The sequence below is a fragment of the Selaginella moellendorffii genome, unplaced genomic scaffold, assembly GCF_000143415.4.
Source record: "Selaginella moellendorffii unplaced genomic scaffold, v1.0 SELMOscaffold_55, whole genome shotgun sequence".
NCBI lineage: Eukaryota > Viridiplantae > Streptophyta > Lycopodiopsida > Selaginellales > Selaginellaceae > Selaginella > Selaginella moellendorffii.
This window is the reverse complement of record NW_003314316.1, coordinates 569179-585719: the sequence shown is the minus strand read 5'-3', so window position 1 is coordinate 585719 and position 16541 is coordinate 569179. Positions and strand designations below refer to the sequence as shown.

At 52.4% G+C, this 16541-nt stretch overlaps 6 protein-coding genes across 7 annotated transcripts; 3 read left to right on the top strand and 3 right to left on the bottom strand.

Moving 5' to 3' along the window:
• The first annotated feature begins 1996 nt into the window (after positions 1 to 1996).
• LOC9662333 (phenylalanine ammonia-lyase) lies at positions 1997 to 4750 on the top strand. Its single transcript, XM_002982861.2, has one exon. The coding sequence runs from the start codon at positions 2278 to 2280 to the stop codon at positions 4462 to 4464; it is 2187 nt and encodes a 728-aa protein (XP_002982907.2). The 5' UTR covers positions 1997 to 2277; the 3' UTR covers positions 4465 to 4750.
• A 261-nt stretch (positions 4751 to 5011) lies between these two features.
• On the bottom strand, positions 5012 to 5838 carry LOC112350874 (stress response protein NST1-like). Its single transcript, XM_024687856.1, has 2 exons — positions 5324 to 5838; positions 5012 to 5132 (listed from the first exon to the last, which is right to left on the bottom strand). The coding sequence occupies exons 1-2, from the start codon at positions 5836 to 5838 to the stop codon at positions 5012 to 5014; spliced, it is 636 nt and encodes a 211-aa protein (XP_024543624.1).
• Positions 5839 to 6584: 746 nt separating this feature from the next.
• Positions 6585 to 8195, top strand: LOC9661955. Its single transcript, XM_002982860.2, has 4 exons — positions 6585 to 6617; positions 6755 to 6974; positions 7495 to 7710; positions 7779 to 8195. Exons 2-4 carry the CDS (start codon positions 6768 to 6770, stop codon positions 8193 to 8195), a joined length of 840 nt encoding a protein of 279 aa, XP_002982906.2. The 5' UTR covers positions 6585 to 6617; positions 6755 to 6767.
• A 58-nt stretch (positions 8196 to 8253) lies between these two features.
• Positions 8254 to 12354, bottom strand: LOC9662332 (phosphatidate phosphatase PAH1). 2 transcript variants are annotated; one of them, XM_024687815.1, is made up of 10 exons: positions 10805 to 12354; positions 9617 to 10744; positions 9477 to 9550; positions 9339 to 9423; positions 9196 to 9282; positions 9060 to 9132; positions 8958 to 9001; positions 8772 to 8900; positions 8623 to 8721; positions 8325 to 8557 (listed from the first exon to the last, which is right to left on the bottom strand). In XM_024687815.1, exons 1-10 carry the CDS (start codon positions 12170 to 12172, stop codon positions 8498 to 8500), a joined length of 3147 nt encoding a protein of 1048 aa, XP_024543583.1. In that variant the 5' UTR covers positions 12173 to 12354; the 3' UTR covers positions 8325 to 8497. The 2 variants fall into 2 exon arrangements, with proteins under 2 accessions (XP_024543582.1, XP_024543583.1); XM_024687814.1 differs by having other exon boundaries at positions 8254 to 8557; positions 9617 to 12354.
• Positions 12355 to 12468: 114 nt separating this feature from the next.
• On the bottom strand, positions 12469 to 14067 carry LOC112350904. The gene is made up of 5 exons (XM_024687933.1): positions 13588 to 14067; positions 13072 to 13521; positions 12938 to 12985; positions 12738 to 12873; positions 12469 to 12669 (listed from the first exon to the last, which is right to left on the bottom strand). The coding sequence occupies exons 1-5, from the start codon at positions 14016 to 14018 to the stop codon at positions 12529 to 12531; spliced, it is 1206 nt and encodes a 401-aa protein (XP_024543701.1). The 5' UTR covers positions 14019 to 14067; the 3' UTR covers positions 12469 to 12528.
• On the top strand, positions 14020 to 16508 carry LOC9662331 (TATA box-binding protein-associated factor RNA polymerase I subunit B). Its single transcript, XM_024687932.1, has 4 exons — positions 14020 to 14798; positions 14866 to 15631; positions 15696 to 15820; positions 15886 to 16508. Exons 1-4 carry the CDS (start codon positions 14061 to 14063, stop codon positions 16495 to 16497), a joined length of 2241 nt encoding a protein of 746 aa, XP_024543700.1. The 5' UTR covers positions 14020 to 14060; the 3' UTR covers positions 16498 to 16508.
• The last annotated feature ends 33 nt before the right edge of the window (positions 16509 to 16541 follow it).

Below are 16541 nucleotides of genomic sequence, written 5' to 3'. Positions count from 1 at the left end.
ATCAAAGACCTACGTTTGACGGGACAAGATTCCCAGTGCCGGTATTATGTCCTTTGAAAAGCTGGTGGAGGATTTACTATGCTTTTTACCGCCGAATCACAATCTTGAGCCTGACGAATCGTCTGCGGAGGTTGTTAGATTCCACAGGACGCCCTTGAAGGGTAGGTATCCTGCACTTGATTGTCACTATCTAGATTTTTGCTTTGGGGTGGATTCATAAAAGATGGTGTGGGCTATCATCAGCACAGCACAAGATTTCACTTTCTAGTGTGTCGTGTAAAACAAATGCCACTTGAAAGAGACACACACAAATAGCGTCTTTTTTTTTTTTAAACGTTTACCATTCCTTTTGCTGATAAAGGCAGAAAACCCAGAAAAGGAGAGCAAAGCTTTCTTGGGTGCGCCCACACCACTCTTGTTGTTGTCTCCGGGCAAAAAGATTGCCACGCAAATCCGTTAATCTCTTACGAAGTCCTGCGTCTATCTATCCATCTATCTATCTACCCAAGTCTGCGAATTCCCTGCACGAGAGGCTGACCGGTCAAACAAGTGAACATCCACTTTCAACGAATTTATACTATTAAAGTCTATGTATGATTTTTCTAAGGGTTCGACAAGTAGATCAACGAGGTTTTCTTTGTTGCGCTACCTTTCACTTGATTTACGGCCCTGACTGATCTAGAGTGATGAGATGGGCGATACAGCCGGACAAACGAGACAACGAGAAGAATGTGTGCATGAGAGGCATCCCACGTTGTTCACGTTACCCTCTTTCGACTGTCCGTTGGATCGAGAGTCGTGTTCAATTTTGGCCACATCGATCGTAATAATCGCTCTTTTTGTAAGGTTTCTGGCGTTTGCCTCCCGTACCGTGTTGCCTTCGTGCCTTGCTATTTAATGTCTTCTTGCAGGGTTAGCTGGATCTGAAAATCACGACCAATGGTTAGGAGCTTAGGGTTCGCGGAAAGTTTCGAGCCGCTCGAGAAGGATCGTGTCGGAATCGATTTCGCCAACCTGGGCATGTGGTGTGTTGCAGATTCCCCTGGACTGGAGCGACGCGAGGGGAGAGAGAAATAACTCTAGGGCAAACAAAAAACTGGGGAGATGGCTGGTCTCTGTACGCAGCACGTAACAACCCCACGCACACACACACACACACACACACAAGAAAGTCGAGAAAAAAGATATTAACAGGGCGACGTGGAAGAGAATCATACAACACATACAAAGGTGGTGCTTTGCCCACGTCACCTCGCATCGACCTTTTAGGGCTCCACGTCACCATGACCCAGCATGCCCCCCATGGCCCCATGCCCCCATGCCCCCCATGCCACGCATTGACCGGCAGGTAGGGCTTTGCCGGCGGGTCAAGTCCATCCACCCGTCCGCCACGCGGGCTTGACAATCCGGCCGTCCACCTGGACGCCGCGGTTGGTAGATAGGGATGTCCCCATTAGAATATCCTAACTTCCCCCCACCTCAATTAAGACTCAAGTTACGGTACATAACTTATACCACCTTCACACCACCATATTTAAATCTCATTTGCTTTTACTTTATACTCTTCTTCAAAAGGTGCATTTTACCATTGTTTGCATAATTCCTTAAATGCTACTTTGATAAGGTGGTAATGCTAATTTAGGCTCTAAACCCAATAAAACAATTCCCACAGCTCGTACGGAAGTGGTGCGGGTTCTACCGTTGACTGGCCCATGTGTTTTATTTCCCTACAGCGAACTAGCAGTGGAAGTGCCCAGCATGGACCGCATCGAACGCGCGGCGCGCAGCGCTTGCTTGACTGCCCGGTCATCTCCGCCGTAGGTTGGTGACCATTCGCCCACGCGGCCCGGAATATTCTTAGAGCATCCGGTCTGCCACGTCATGCCATCATGGCCATGGCCATGCCCATGCCCATAACCGTGCAGCCGTCGGATGGGCCCTCATCCGAGGGCGGCAGCGCGGGTATAAAGGGTAGTTCAAACGCTGGCATAGATCAGTGTTCTCTCTTCTCTCTTTTTCCAACGCACAAAAGAAGAGGAAGAACACACAAAGAAGAGCGCAAACATTCGATTTGATCCGAGCAAAGAGGGGCGATACGATCGGAGAACAGGGCAAGGCCGGGCAATCGATTGCACGCATCCTCGTCTTGTGCATTGGCAGGAGCTCGATTTAGCGGCGCTCTCAATTTGGGCTTTTCATTCCTCCCCTGCTGCAGGAGCTAGACAAATCCTCCCTCAATCGATCGATCCAGGAGAAGCTCACAGGGAAGAAGCGAAAATGGTGGCCAACGGCAGCGACACAACCTCCTCCTACTCGCCGCTCGTCCGGGTGTCGCCAGATCCCACGCTCTGCCTCCCCAATTCCACTCCGCGCTACGACACCTCCGATCCCCTCAGCTGGAAGAAGGCCGCGGCGGCGATGTCTGGTAGCCACCTCGAGGAGGTCCGCGAGATGGTCCACACCGTCTACGGCGCCGCCAAGCCCAGCTTCCCGATCGAGGGCACCACGCTCACCATCGCCCAGGTGGCGGCGGTGGCCAAGCGCGGCGCCGCAGCCCAGGTACGCTTGGATTCCGCCGCTGCCAAGAAGAGGGTGGACGAGAGCTCCAACTGGGTGCTCGACAATGCGATGAAGGGGACCGACACCTACGGCGTCACGACTGGATTCGGCGCCACCTCCCACCGCCGGACCAACCAGGGCGTGGAGCTCCAGCGCGAGCTCATCCGCTTCCTCAACGCCGGGATCTTCAGCGAGGACGATTCGACCAACGTTCTCCCGCTGGCCTTCGCGCGCGCCGCGATGCTGGTGCGCACCAACACGCTCCTCCAGGGCTACTCGGGCATCCGGTGGGAGATACTGTCCGCCATGGAGAAGCTCGTCAACTCGGGCATCGTGGCGCGGATCCCACTCCGCGGGACGATCACTGCCTCGGGCGATCTCGTTCCTCTCAGCTACATTGCCGGGCTGCTCACCGGCCGATCCAACGCGCGCGCCGTCTTGCCGGATGGGAAGGTCGTCACCAGCGCCGAGGCGCTCAAGCTCGTCGGCGTGGAGCAGCCGTTCGAGCTCCAGCCCAAGGAAGGCCTCGCCATCGTCAACGGCACAGCAGTTGGCGCGGCGGTGGCCTCCATCGCCTGCTTCGACGCCAACGTCCTGGCGCTCCTGGCCGAGATCCTGTCCGCGATGTTCTGCGAGGCGATGCAAGGCAAGCCGGAGTTCACGGATCCGCTGACGCACAAGCTCAAGCACCACCCCGGCCAGATCGAGGCCGCCGCCATCATGGAGCACGTCCTCGCCGGGAGCTCCTACATGAAGGCCGCCGCCAAGCTCCACGAGACCGACCCCCTCAAGAAGCCCAAGCAGGACCGCTACGCGCTGCGCACCTCCCCGCAGTGGCTCGGCCCCCAGATCGAAGTCATCCGCCACGCCACTCACTCCATCCAGCGCGAGATCAACTCCGTGAATGACAACCCGATCATCGACGTTGCTCGCGACAAGGCCCTCCACGGCGGCAACTTCCAGGGGACGCCCATCGGTGTGTCCATGGATAACTTGCGCCTGGCGGTGGCGGCCATCGGGAAGCTCATGTTCGCGCAGTTCTCGGAGCTCGTCAATGACTTCTACAACAACGGCCTGCCTTCCAACTTGAGCGGCGGATCCAACCCGAGCTTGGACTATGGTTTCAAAGGTGCCGAGATCGCCATGGCCTCGTACACCTCGGAGCTCCAGTACCTGGCCAACCCGGTCACCACCCACGTCCAGAGCGCCGAGCAGCACAACCAGGACGTGAACTCTCTCGGCCTCGTCTCCGCTCGCAAGACCGTCGAGGCTCTCGACATCCTCAAGCTCATGTCTTCGACGTATCTGGTGGCGCTGTGCCAGGCCATCGACCTCCGCCACCTCGAGGAGAACTTGCAAGCCACCGTGAAGCAGACCGTCTCTCACGCCGTTAAGAAGACGCTCACCACCGGGGCTGCCGGAGCGCTGCTGCCGTCGCGCTTCTGCGAGAAGGAGCTCCTGTCCGTGGTGGACAACCAGCACGTCTTCACCTACATCGATGATCCGGCCAGCGCTGGATACCCGCTCATGCAGAAGCTCCGCCAGGTTCTCGTCGAGCACGCCCTGAAGAACATCGGGGACGAGAAGGAGACGAGCTCCTCGGTGTTGCACAAGATCGGGCTGTTCGAGGAGGAGCTCAAGGCGGCGTTGAGTGTCGAGGTCCCGGCGGCCAGGGAGGCGTACGAGAGCGGTAACGCGGTGCTGCCAAACCGGATCTTCGACTGTGCCTCGGCGCCGCTGTATGAGTTTGTGAGGAAAGGTGCTGGAACTGCGCTGCTCATGGGGACCAAGAGTGGAACGCCAGGCGAGGACTTCACCAAAGTCTACGATGCCATCTGCCAGGGGAAGCTTGTTGCTCCCTTGTTGAAGTGTGTCGATGGCTGGTCCGGAACGCCCAGTTTTTGAGCTACGCTAACTCGCTAGCCCGATCAAACGAGCGAGCGAGCGAGCACACACTTCCTGTTCCTTGTTTCTTTTCAGCTTCTTCCTTTTTCTCAGAACGCGGCGAGGGACGTTCAAAGTTTCCGAGGTCTCTTGCCGGTTCGTCCATTTTTTTCGACATCATCCAGCTCTTCTAGTTTTTTTTCCTTCTTCCCTGTGCTGCTGCTGCTGCTGCCACTGCTGTGGCGGCTGCTGCTGCTGGCTGCTAATTACTGTGTACATCTAATGAAAAGTTGACGAATTTGTCTCTCGTTGCCTCGTTGCTTTCCTGCTTGCTTCTAACCGGATGTAAGGTTTCTTGCTTGTCCAACGTTCTCGACTTGCTCTCGGGTTCCAACACTCTAGGGAGTGGATGTCCGTCCGTCCAATCCAATCCAATCCGAAACAGTCCAAGGAAACCAGTAGGAACCTTTAAAGCAGCCGAGCCGAGCCAAATCGAGCAGGCCGAAAGTCAAGTAGCGAGTGGAGAAGAGCTGTTCGTAAACGTTGAGGAAATCAACACCACTGTAGCTCACTTGAATGAGTAGCTGGGCCTTCCATCTACTGCAACGTCCGCTAGAATTGTTTTTTCTTTCTCTGCTTTCTTTTTCCCTGATCGGTCTGAGAGAAGAGCCCGGCGATAATCTCTGGTCCTTCTCAGCCAACAGCAAGGAATTAAAGCGACAAAAAACAGGAGAAAAAAATTTAAACTATCGATCGATCTAACAATCGAGTCTAGCACTTACTTTCTCTCGCAGATCTCGCGATTCGCAGCTGCCAGATCTGTGCTCTTCAGCGACACACTGCCACCTTTAATTGCCGTGCTGTGCCACCAAACTACTACTCTGCCACGGTCACCAATTTCTTCTTTTCCTTCTTGGACATTTTCTGGAGTTTCTTGAGGTTGGTCACCTTCTGGAGCTTCAACCCCGACTTCTTCACGTTTTCCTCCTTCCTCTTCTTGTACTCCTCCAGCCTCTTTCGCTTCTCCACCTTGTTGGCCCGGATTTGCTCCTTGAGCTGCTGCTTGCGCTCCCGGAACTCCGCCGCGATGCGCTTGGCCTTGGCGCGCTCCTCCAGGCTGCTGCCCTTGACGCTCACCCGCAGCGCCGACGCGCGGCACGTCTTCACCTCCTTCCACTTGCGCCCCGACACCTTCCCCGCGATCACGCCGTCATAGCTCGGCTTACCGTAGACGGGCCTGGAATCTCCCTCATCCATCGCCTGCCGCTTCTCCTCCTGCCGCTGCTCCTCCACATCCATCGCCGCCTGATCTGCATCGCGCTTGCGCTTCTTGTTCTTGGCGCCGCCTAGCCCCTCGTCGAGGAATCGAAAATCCAGAGGCGCCGCCGCCGCCATGGCTCCAAGAATGCCCTCCCTCGCTCGCGGGGGACAAAACCCTAAAATAAAAGATGCTTTGTATATTCTCCAAGTTTTATCAGCCCTAATAGAATCTAATATAAGCATGTTCCGTCAAAAAGGTCGATCGATCGAGAATTCCCTGGGAATGCGATCGCTTACTCTGTATTTAGGGTTAGGGAAAACGAAAAGAGCTTATGGACAAAGAAGACGAAGCCAAACGGGCGTTCATTCAAACGCGCGCGTCTTGTTGATCGCCAGCCGTCGGATGCGGCATCGGACGGCCAGGCGGTCTCTTCGCTGTGGGCCGTCGGATGGCCGCTAGAATCCAACGGTGTTTCTGAGGAAGGGAAGCGCGGTGGCAATTCCGAGGCGTTGGCGGCCGTCGGATGAAGCGAATGGACGGCATCGGCGGCCCCAAGCCGGCCTTGATGCAAGGCAACATGTAATGTGTGTGCTGTGTGGGTGTGTCTTGTGTGATATTAATTTCTATCAATCTTGTTCTCAAATGTTTGCCTTCTTCTCTTCCCTTTCTTCTTCCTCTTCTTTCCCCGTCGATCGATCGATCCATCGTTTCTGATCGCTGGAATTCGAATCGCTTCGATCGCCCGTCTTGTTTTTGCGTATAAATTCTTGCGCGGTCGCGCGAATTCTTTTTTCTTCTCATCGCGGCTTCTTGGCGAGGAGCTCCGGAGATCCGATTGCAATGCGTACTAGCGCGCGAATCGCCCCTTGAAAAAGGAAACGATCACACTCTTCTTGTCAAGGAACAAAAAAACGTGAGGATCAAATCGATGGCGCTTCTCTTTGCTTGGAATTTTCCTTCTTCTTTGGTCTACTCCCTCGACGATCTCATCGTTTTGTGATCGATTGATCATTTTCTAAGAAATTTCCTTGTGTTTTTTTTTTTCTCCAGGGGATTGACAGCAATGGGCAGCGTTGCTGTAGCGCCCAGCGATTTGATGGGTCCGGCTTGGCTCAAACCACTGCTCCAAGCGGCCTTCTTCGAGCCCTGCTCGATCCACAGCTCCGCCGAATCGAGCAAATGCGAGTGCAATCTCTTCTGCCTCGACTGCGCCAAGAATCCACTCTGCTCCGCTTGCACGTCCTACCATCGAGCTCACCGAATCGTCCAGGTAAGAAAATTCCTCCTCCCTCCATTTGAATGCCCAGAAACGTGTCCTCCCCCTGTTCTTGGTGTTCTTGGTGCTTTTTACGTGATCCTGGGATTTGCTTAGCAAAATCGCGCTCGTGGGTTTTCTCGCCGCTGCTTAGCGCACATAGAACAGCCTGCATTGATCGCAATTTCACTCCCAACCACGATTTGAGTTCCGGAATTCCAAAATTCCCTTTTTGATCGCGCGATCAAAACAATGAGATGATGAGTGCTGATAAACGAACAAAGTGAAGAGCTCTCATCTTGATTCCAATTGGAACAAGCCATGATCAATCTTTCCTTCTAATCCCTTCAATTCTTCCATAGCTTCGTTACATCGCTTCTTTGCTTTTCAATTCTTCCATAGCTTCGTTTCAGTTCTTCCATAGCTTTGTTGCACAGCGTTTCTTCGTTTCCTTGCTTCTTTCTTTGCAAACTTTATAAAGCTCGCGATCAAAACTCTCTCCTCTTTTTTTTTGCTTCTTTTCGCTGCCATGCAGATCCGGAGGTCATCGTACCACGACGTAATTCGCGTGTCGGAGATCCAAAAGTGTCTCGACTTGAGCGGTGTCCAATCCTACATTATCAACAGCGCTCGCGTTGTCTTCCTCAACCAGCGGCCGCAGCCACGCCACGCAAAGGGAGTCACAAACACATGTGAGATTTGCGATCGAAGCTTGCTCGATACCTTCAAGTTTTGCTCGCTCGGCTGCAAGGTACTACGTTTCCCTGTTCTTCATCTCATCGGTTATTCCGCTGATGCTCTCCCCGCCTTTGCTTCTAGTTGGAGTGGATCCAGAGGCACTACAAAAGCGCAAACGACATTGTTAGCAAGCCGCAAGCGAGCCAACAACAGCAAAGACAAGCGACCACGGCTCAAGGCCAAAAGAGAAAAACGAGGAGCTCCTCCAGTAAAAGACCACTTACCAGATTGCCTTCCGCTCGTGATGAACAGGAACACGAGCAGCAACTTCTTCTCCAGAACAGCATCGAAGAGGACGACGAACTTTCGCCAGACGGCAGCACTGTTTCTAACAATTCAATGTCGTCACCAATGGCTGTTGCTGCTGCTGCTGCTGAGGACGAACCAAAAGAAACTGTCAACAGTATCAATTCCATCTCACCACAAACACCCCCCAGGAGGTGCTCCTCCAGGAGTGCCAAGAGAAGGAAAGGAGTTCCGCATAGATCTCCCCTCTGATCGATCAAAAACTTATAAACAAACATCTGCTTAAAGCTCACAGATAAGATACTCTGTACACTATAAGATCGATCAAACAAATAAGAAAAATAAGAATGAAAGCAACGTCTTACTGATGAATACTGTAGGTAGCCCAGTCGTGACTGGGTTATTGGCCCCTCTGAATATTTCTCGTGATTTCTACAGCTCCCGGACCGCCGAATGCCGGCGGTTTCTATCTGTGTGCATTCTACTGTACAAACAACTTCCGAGGGCGAAAATGGGGTCCCGGTCAAGGTACCTCACAAAAAATATTTTCTCCTTCAAAGGTCGTCAACATCCGGAAGTGGCATCTTCCAAAAGTTCCAAGAATTGAAATCCTCCTGCACAAACAGGAAACACATCCATGAGATGGCGCCTTAACAGAAGAAGCGTTAAATCAGCTTACCCGCTCCGTCAAATTTACGGGAGGGAACATATCATTCACGAGCTTGTGAAGCGAGGTGTACGACTTCAGGTCCAAGATGTTATTTACAATTACTTCCCCCTGAAACGCAGAGTTGAGATCAAGGAAAAGACGATGGGAGGTTCCCGTACCTTGGGATTTATAATGAAAATCTTCCCCTTCGGTATCCCAACTTTCAAATAGCTAATTTCGTCCGTGTCCCTGTTACCGAATCCCGCATAAAACGGTTGACATTCGGGGGGAAACAAAGCTCTAATATCCTGAGAGTAAAGGAGCATGCATCAGTACATATTGAAAAGCAAAAGTGAAAGACTAACCTCAAGGCATCCAATTTTGAACTCGTGAGGAGCTCGGCGTATAACTGTACACGAGAGGAGAAGCGCCAGCAATCGTTAGCACTAAAAGCAAGACAACAATACCTTCTCTATAGAGTGAAGGAAACAAGCCGTCAGGAGAGATGACTACTGGTCCATCTGGAAGGGCCTCGCCATCCTACAAACCTCAAAACAGACAATTAGCGCCGGGATAATCAAATAAAAATGCTTCTTCTCGTACCTGTTTTAAGTTCACCAAAAACTGCCGTGTGAGGTATGCCTGTGAAATGGCTCTCGCGCTAAGAAATATAAGCTCGTAGCCATTATCCTGCAGCGATATTCTCATAAGAAACTCGTAGGAAAATCCACAGGATTGATACAAACCTTAATGGCCGAGAAAAGACGTGTAACTCCCGTTTGTGTCCAGTCCCTGCCGACCAAAGGCATGACCTGCCCAAGCACATCGGACCTGCAGCCAAAAATCACCAGGTTTCTAGCCGTGGTATCAAAGACAAGACTTACTTTGTAATAGTCCCATCCACGTCCGATATTACAACTTTAGTGTTCCATTTCCACAAGTAAATGCGAGCATCCACCTGAACCAGACAAGCCAGAAAAAAACATCAGTAAGAAACGAGCAGGAGCAAAACACCACTACCTACCTGTTGCTTGCCGAGAACACGAGTGGTAAACGTGAATGTTATCTTGTTTCTGCCCGGTTTCAATTTGAGCGACGCCAGCTGCTCGGAAGTGGGAATGAGCGTCTTATTAGACGTGAGCTTCCAAGAGGTCCAGTAGCCGTTTCTTATGAGCCCAGTAGCAATCGAGTTGTGCAACGCTGCTTCCGTCGCGACAATCTTCTGCTCTGAGATCTCAATCGCCGACTCCGGACCAGCCTTCAAGCTGGTGCTCTCGCTCACTTGCAGCATCTGCTTCTCGAGGACTTGAACAGGAGCTGATTGAATCTCCTGAAGCTGTACTTGCTTTTGTGGGGTTTCGTCGTGCTCGGCCACCACCACGTGGCCATCGACGCTCATGAGTACAACTTCGGCGCTGGAAAGGTCTACCTTACTGTTTACAATACTTTCTTTTCCTGTAACGGCCACCACCTCTCCCTCGTCAGCTTTGCCCTTGGAGGTGGTAGAGTCCAGCTTTGGCTTCGAAGAGCCACCCCCCCAGACCCACCACCCCCAAGTTCGTCTCTCAACATTGCTATCAAGCGCTGCTTTCAGCTTCTGTGCTCCTGCTGCTGATCCCGCTGCTTCTGCCGCAGCAGTCGCATCGGCCGATGGAGTTTCCTGTTCAATGCGGGCCTTGTCCAACACACCATCCTTTTGCTTTAACTCCCCAGCTTCATCATCGGAAGGCTCGGTAATGATCGCGTCTATCGACGTGGTCTCCACTTTATCCGGCGAGCTTTTCTTCTCGTCTTCAGTTCCGGCCCCATTCGAGCTGACAACCTGTTCTTCTGCTACCTCGGTCACATTAACAGGTATCACATCAGTCGATGCGTTTTCCTGTTCCTCCAAGACCTTAGACGACGAGCTCCCCTCAAAGCCGGTCAAACTCTTATCCGAGCTTGTCGCCAAGTCGGTGGCTTCCTGCACTGCTCCCTTGAAAGTAGTCGATGCAATCTCCTGCTCATCGGGTACCTCAGATATTACTTTATCCTTGAAAGTAGTCGATGCAATCTCCTGCTCATCGGATATCACTTTTTCCTTGGAAGTAGTCGACGCAATCTCCTGCTCATCGGGTAACTCGGATATCACTTCTTCCTTCGATGCAATCTCCTGCACATCGGGCACCTCAGATATCAAGGTCCCCGCAATGTCTTGAACGGAATTGGTTACCTCCACCACGCTCGCTTCACCATCCTTCCGAATCCCTTCACTCAGGGCCTCGGAGTGAGGCGAACCTTCCTCACTGACAAGCTTCATATCTAACCCAGCCACCTCTTTCTCCAACTCCATAGCTTTCTTTTGCACCTCTTCCTTTGAAGTTCCTGTTATGATGTAGCTCCTATCAACAGCCCGCGTGACCTCGTAAGAATTCATCACGTAGTCGCCGTTCCTCGAGCTCAGCGACGTCACAGATATCTGCTCTTCCTTCTTCTCAGCTTGATCAACTTCCAAAACGTCGGGAGAGGAAACTTCTCCATTCTCGGCATGCCCTTCCTTCGCCTCAGCTTGATCAACTTCCAAAACGTCGGGAGAGGAAACTTCTCCATTCTCGGCATGCCCTTCCTTCGCCTCAGCTTGATCAACTTCCAAAACGTCGGGAGAAGAAACTTCTCCATTCTCAGCATGCCCTTCCTTCTTCTCAGATTGATCAACTTCCAAAACGTCAGGAGAAGAAACCTCTCCATTCTCGGCATGCCCTCCCTTCTTCTCAGCTTGATCAACCTCCAAAACATCGGGAGAAGAAACTTCTCCATTCTCGGCATCCCCTTCCTTCTTCTCAGCTTGATCAACTTCCAAAACGTCGGGAGAAGGAACTTCTCCATTCTCGGCATGCACTTCCTTCTTCTCAGCTTGGTCAACTTCCAAAACGTCGGGAGAAGAGGCATGCACCTCTCCATTTTCCACCGGCTTCCCCGCGACTCTCTCAATCGCCATCAGCGCGGTGTTTGCAAAAAGAGCCGCCGCTGGTGTCGTCGTCGTCGTCGCCCCCGACGAGGCAATCCCCAAAGCCTCCTCCTGGAGCCCGAGTAAATTCGTCCGAGCTCCATCTTCATGAGGCTTCGCCACCCCGCCTAAACTATCACTACTGGTCTCGCTGGAATTCAAAACCACTACTTCCTCTACATCGCTCGCCGAATCGTTTCCATCCCCGCCAATCCCTTGATCCACCAACTTGTGATACTCGAGAGCCAATTCATGCCCCTCGTCCCCGGACGAAGGCCCGCTTGGAGGAGAAAAAGGCTGCTTCTCATCGTCGTCGGATGCATCCTCGAGGAAGTAAGCCTCTCCCTTGTGATCCAGATACATGTGAAAGCTCGCATCTACATCGTTGACACCCACCGTCACAGTCTTCTCCCTGCGCTTGAGAACCCCCTGGAATTTTCCAAACTTGACATACCATGGCGTGGATTTGAAACTCCCGTCTGGCTGCTCCACGACCACGATATCGACCGCGCCTCCAAAGGGATGGAATGGCCCCGAGACTGTGTAGACGCCCTGTGAGATGTAGCTGCTCAAGCGCCCCACCGTGGTGTACATTCTGATGCTCTCCCGGGATCGAAACTCATCTAACCCTTGATCTCTAGCTCATTCCACAGCGAAATTCTCAGCTCTTTTCGCGATCGCGGCGCTCACCTCAGCGGAGATTGCGAATGCTGGCCTCAGATCGGGAAGAGCATGCGCCGGACGCTGGAATTGGTCGCTGCCGATCAATCACCCCACCAAAAACCCTAACCACGAACTCTACCCAAATCCTTATAGGCTGTAAAAGGGCCAAAGGCAAACGGCCACAAATAGGCCACGTGGACGGTTAAACCCTTGCATGATATTCCGTATACCTTTAGAACTGTGATCCATTCCTTTGTTTAGCAAGTCAAAGAAAGTTCCAGAATAGATTAGAAGTGTTCCATTCTAGCAGCTATAATTTGAGACCGCGAGAAATCCCGCGACGATTCACCGTCGAGGAAGCATCTTCTAAACTTTGCTTGCGTGAAGCTATCAGCAGGTAGCGTGAAGTCATCAGAGACGTCAAGCACCTAGAAAACGAGATAGAACTCTTGATGAGCTCGTGAATACCAAGAAGAACTGAAAAGGAAAAGCTTGCCTGTAGAAGATGATGCAACGAGCACAGCAATTCGATGTCTTCTTCGGTAGCCGGGCCTTCCGTTTCTCTGGCGGAAAGCCACAGCAATCCTGCTTGCAAGAGCTTTCGCAATCCATAGCTCAAGATCACTTGACTCCTGCAAACACAAAACTTTGTCACAAAACTTGTAACAAACAAGAAAAACATTGAGAGCTTCGAACCTGAAGCAAAGAACTCCTTTGCTATATAGTGTCGGAGTCTCCACAGTACTGCAAGTGAGTACTCGGTGGCGGTGGCGCGCGGCAGCAACGAAACGAGATGAGATAAAAAGGCCATAGCGTTGCTACAAACTTACCGGACTCTCTCGAGTCGGACAGCGTAGTTTAAATCTGCGCAGTGTAGAGAGACCAGCTTGATCCATGAGATATAACGATCCCAGAAGCGGCAAAGGCGGCTCCAAATCTCCACACCGGCAACCCCATCGTCGTGAAAACTCTCGGTCGACGACGGAGACGGATCAATGTGGCTACGACCACCGCTTTGAGAGTGTTTCTGGAGCTCGACTGCAAGAGTATCTGCACGCTTTGCAAACGCAGCGCTTAGAACCTCGTAAAAAACACACCAGTCCGAGAGCGTGACTTTGCGTATCAATGGACAGAGCACCGACGAGCTGAATTTCCCGTGCGGTTGTCCATCTCGCCACCATGCCTCGATCGCTTCGATGAAAATCTCGTAGCCTCTTCTCGAATATGTGTAGCGAGCACTGATCCGGAACGATGAGATGCTGTGCTTGAGTTCTAGCCACCTTGAAGGAAAAAGATGGAAGAAAAACGATTTTTTTTTTTTAGCAAGGAGAAGGGAGAAAACATACCTGGGTAATTCGCTGGTGCTCGAAGCTTTCAAGGTGAGAAACCTCTCCCAGAGACAATCCGATGAGCAGAGAAGGTACCACCGCTTGCAAACTTGCCGCGAGGCCGATAAGTCGGTCACTTCCAAGAAAGTAAAGATTTTGAGAAGAACCTCGTCTGGAATTTCGGAAGCAGGGCTCCCAGCGATCAGAGGCGCCCCGCTCGACTTGGATCTCTCCCTGGCAGAGGAAGATTTCTTGGAATCGCCTCCAAAATGCCTCACCACCGCCGTCTGGCGCTTGGAATCCGTGTGCATATCGATTCCCCAGCCGGGAAATGAAAATGTGATCCCTGGATTTGAAGGAGATGCGCTGCTGGTGCTGCAAACCTCTATGGCGCTCGCGCTCCGGCCCAGCATTGTGTCCAAGAGCTCGTCGAGCTCGTCCTCCTCCATCCCTAAAAGAATGAAGAACCCTAAAATTGAAATTTAGGGTTTATGGATTCGGCCGTGTGCGAGACGTGCGGCAACGTGGGACTCCAGAAGGGAGGCGATGGATTCCACTACTGTACTGCCTGTGGCACGCAATCCCAGAATTTCATGGAGGAGGATTTGGGGGATTTCGATGGGACGCTAGGGCAGGACGCCACTGGAAGGCGAACATTCGCCTATGCGCGGCATCACAATGTGGAGCGCCAAGAACAGGAGGAGCAGCTCCGCAAGCTCAACGAGATGCTGCGAGGAGGCACGGGGGATTTGGATCGAAATATCGACGATCCGGCCGCGGCCAGGGCGAGGGAGGAGGCACTGCTGCGCGCGATGTCGCAGAAGCATGGCGAGGAGGAGGAGGCGCTGGAGAGGATGAGGGATTCTCTCGCCTCGCAATTCGTCACGGCGGACAAGGTCCACATCTGGTCGGGATCGCAGCAGATGTATGATGTTTCGGAGCTGCCCGATCGCCTCGCCGCGCACATCCGCGAGTACTACGTCCAGGGCTTGCAGACGATCATCCAGCTCCAGTGCGAGTCTCTTGTGGAGAATTTCGGGGTGAGTCCTTTGATCTGCCGCATCGTTGGGCCGATCTGGCTGCGCTTCGTGGCTTCCACGCGGGTGTTTGAACGAGAATGGGCGAGCGAGGCTATTCTTTTGGCCGATGCCCGGAGTCTCAAGGAGAAGGCCAAGAAGCTCAAGCTCAAGAAGGAAAGCTCCACTCTTCCGGCACCAGAGAAGATCGAGGTAAGCATTTCTCGATCTTTTCTCACAAAATTTTCGTTTGAAGGAAGAAAGCTTTCAGTTGTTCTAGGCAAAAAATGGTGGTGGTGGCACCAACAAGAGCAAGCACGCTAAGCCCAGGAGAAAGAAGAAAGCCAAAAGACTCGACAAAGTTCCATTCACGCAAACTGGATTGAAGATGTCGAGGGTATGGACGGACTCTCTCAAGCGTCGGCTTCCTCTCCGGATCACTCTGGCGATGGTGTTCCTGGCGTGCTACGTAATCCGCGAGCCTGTTCTTGCCACTGATATCTCGACTTGGGCCGGGCAAGGATCGCTGCCTTACTTGACGGCGTTTCTCAGCATGCAACCCAAGCGTTTCTCTGGGCCCGACTTGAAAGCCATTCACGTCGCCGAGCTCGATCCAAGGAATTTGTTCCGGCCACTGTTCTTGAGCAACGCCAGCATGATCGAGCTGCTGGCCGCTCACGTCGCAAGTCGTCTGGAACTCGAGCTACCTACGGTGAACTTCCAGGCCATCTCACTCAGTCTACTGGAGAAACTGGGGATTGAGAAAGATGAAGTTATGGGCATTCTGGAGCGGCTATACCAGTGGTATACTCCGGATGGACTTTGGCTCTCGGCTCGGAAGCGAGCGTTTCCAACGTCTGCCTATGTCACCGCTATGTTGATCGTGGCGCTCAAGATCCTGTACAACGTATATGGCAACGCGGTGAGCAGCTTGTACTGGCCAGCCTTTTTGGAGCGCCTCGACGTGACAAGCACACGCCGAGCAAATTTTCAGGATCAGCTGGAAACCATTGAGAAACAATTGCTGGAGGACGCTCTAAGACCGGGTACGCGTCGATCTCTTTTGGTTTCTGGAATTGTCATTCATTCGCGAGTGTTTTTGTTTTGCAGAGGCGGAACTCAAGGACTATCTGAACTACTGCCAAGAAAAAGTTTTCGCGGGGACGAGAAACCCCCCTGACGAAGAAATGCTATACGATCATTTCTGGGAATGTTTCGAGAAGCTCTCGCTGAAAGTAAGTCTGTTAGTTATGTCATTCTCCACTGTACTTCGTCCTTTTTATAATTCGTGTTTGTTCAGGATCCCATCAGCGAAGCTGGTGATGACGATCCCAAGCAACAGATAGAGGTAGAAGTGACAACGACACAGCACAGTAACATCTCCGAAAGCGACGAGCTGACGCTTGGAAGCGGTGCGTGGTCGAGAGCTCCAAGCATCCAGAAACAAAAGTCGGGATCATCAAGGGAGTTACTTGACAACGATCGAAGCAAGGATCTCCAAGAGCAAGAACTCGGCGAGATCGTCACTCCAGGAGCAGCGGTGGAATTGGAGGAAGTTACATCGGAGAACCGGGAGCTCAGACGCATCCTGCAGGCCAAGAACAAGCTCCTCGACTCCATCTCTCACGAGCTCCAAGCTTGCGGCTTCAAGCTCGTCCCGAGCAGCTTACCAAACGGGATTGGATCGGCAGCGGCATACTCTTACGCGATTTTTCCACTGCTGGACCACTTACGGAAATCCACCAAGTACGTATATGGCGATTACTTCGTCCTTCTCTACGCTTTCTCCAAGATCACGAAGATCAAGCCCAACGTCATCCATAAGTGTGTCCAGTTCATAGAGGCTGACCTCTGGAGGATAGAACAAAGAGTAGAACGCTATGTAGATAGATTCAATGAAAATAGACGGTGACGATTGAGCTATGCCATGTGGGTCGGAATATCGTTTCTGAGCTG

Excerpts from the sequence above, each read along its gene's own strand:
- LOC9662333 (XM_002982861.2), top strand. The coding sequence starts at position 2,278 with ATGGTGGCCAACGGCAGCGACACAACCTCCTCCTACTCGCCGCTCGTC.
- LOC112350874 (XM_024687856.1), bottom strand. The coding sequence starts at position 5,838 with ATGGCGGCGGCGGCGCCTCTGGATTTTCGATTCCTCGACGAGGGGCTA. Across the intron at positions 5,133-5,323 it reads AAATTGGTGACCGTGGCAGA|GACCAGAGATTATCGCCGGG; the intron begins GTAGTAGTTTGG and ends TTGGCTGAGAAG.
- LOC9661955 (XM_002982860.2), top strand. The coding sequence starts at position 6,768 with ATGGGCAGCGTTGCTGTAGCGCCCAGCGATTTGATGGGTCCGGCTTGG. Across the intron at positions 6,975-7,494 it reads GAGCTCACCGAATCGTCCAG|ATCCGGAGGTCATCGTACCA; the intron begins GTAAGAAAATTC and ends GCTGCCATGCAG. Across the intron at positions 7,711-7,778 it reads TTTGCTCGCTCGGCTGCAAG|TTGGAGTGGATCCAGAGGCA; the intron begins GTACTACGTTTC and ends CTTTGCTTCTAG.
- LOC9662332 (XM_024687814.1), bottom strand. The coding sequence starts at position 12,172 with ATGTACACCACGGTGGGGCGCTTGAGCAGCTACATCTCACAGGGCGTC. Across the intron at positions 9,424-9,476 it reads GTGGATGGGACTATTACAAA|GTCCGATGTGCTTGGGCAGG; the intron begins GTAAGTCTTGTC and ends TTTTGGCTGCAG. Across the intron at positions 8,722-8,771 it reads TTTTCATTATAAATCCCAAG|GGGGAAGTAATTGTAAATAA; the intron begins GTACGGGAACCT and ends TCTGCGTTTCAG.
- LOC112350904 (XM_024687933.1), bottom strand. The coding sequence starts at position 14,018 with ATGGAGGAGGACGAGCTCGACGAGCTCTTGGACACAATGCTGGGCCGG. Across the intron at positions 12,874-12,937 it reads AAAGGAGTTCTTTGCTTCAG|GAGTCAAGTGATCTTGAGCT; the intron begins GTTCGAAGCTCT and ends TTGTGTTTGCAG. Across the intron at positions 12,670-12,737 it reads CGTTGCATCATCTTCTACAG|GTGCTTGACGTCTCTGATGA; the intron begins GCAAGCTTTTCC and ends CTCGTTTTCTAG.
- LOC9662331 (XM_024687932.1), top strand. The coding sequence starts at position 14,061 with ATGGATTCGGCCGTGTGCGAGACGTGCGGCAACGTGGGACTCCAGAAG. Across the intron at positions 15,632-15,695 it reads GGAGGACGCTCTAAGACCGG|AGGCGGAACTCAAGGACTAT; the intron begins GTACGCGTCGAT and ends TTTGTTTTGCAG. Across the intron at positions 15,821-15,885 it reads TCGAGAAGCTCTCGCTGAAA|GATCCCATCAGCGAAGCTGG; the intron begins GTAAGTCTGTTA and ends GTGTTTGTTCAG.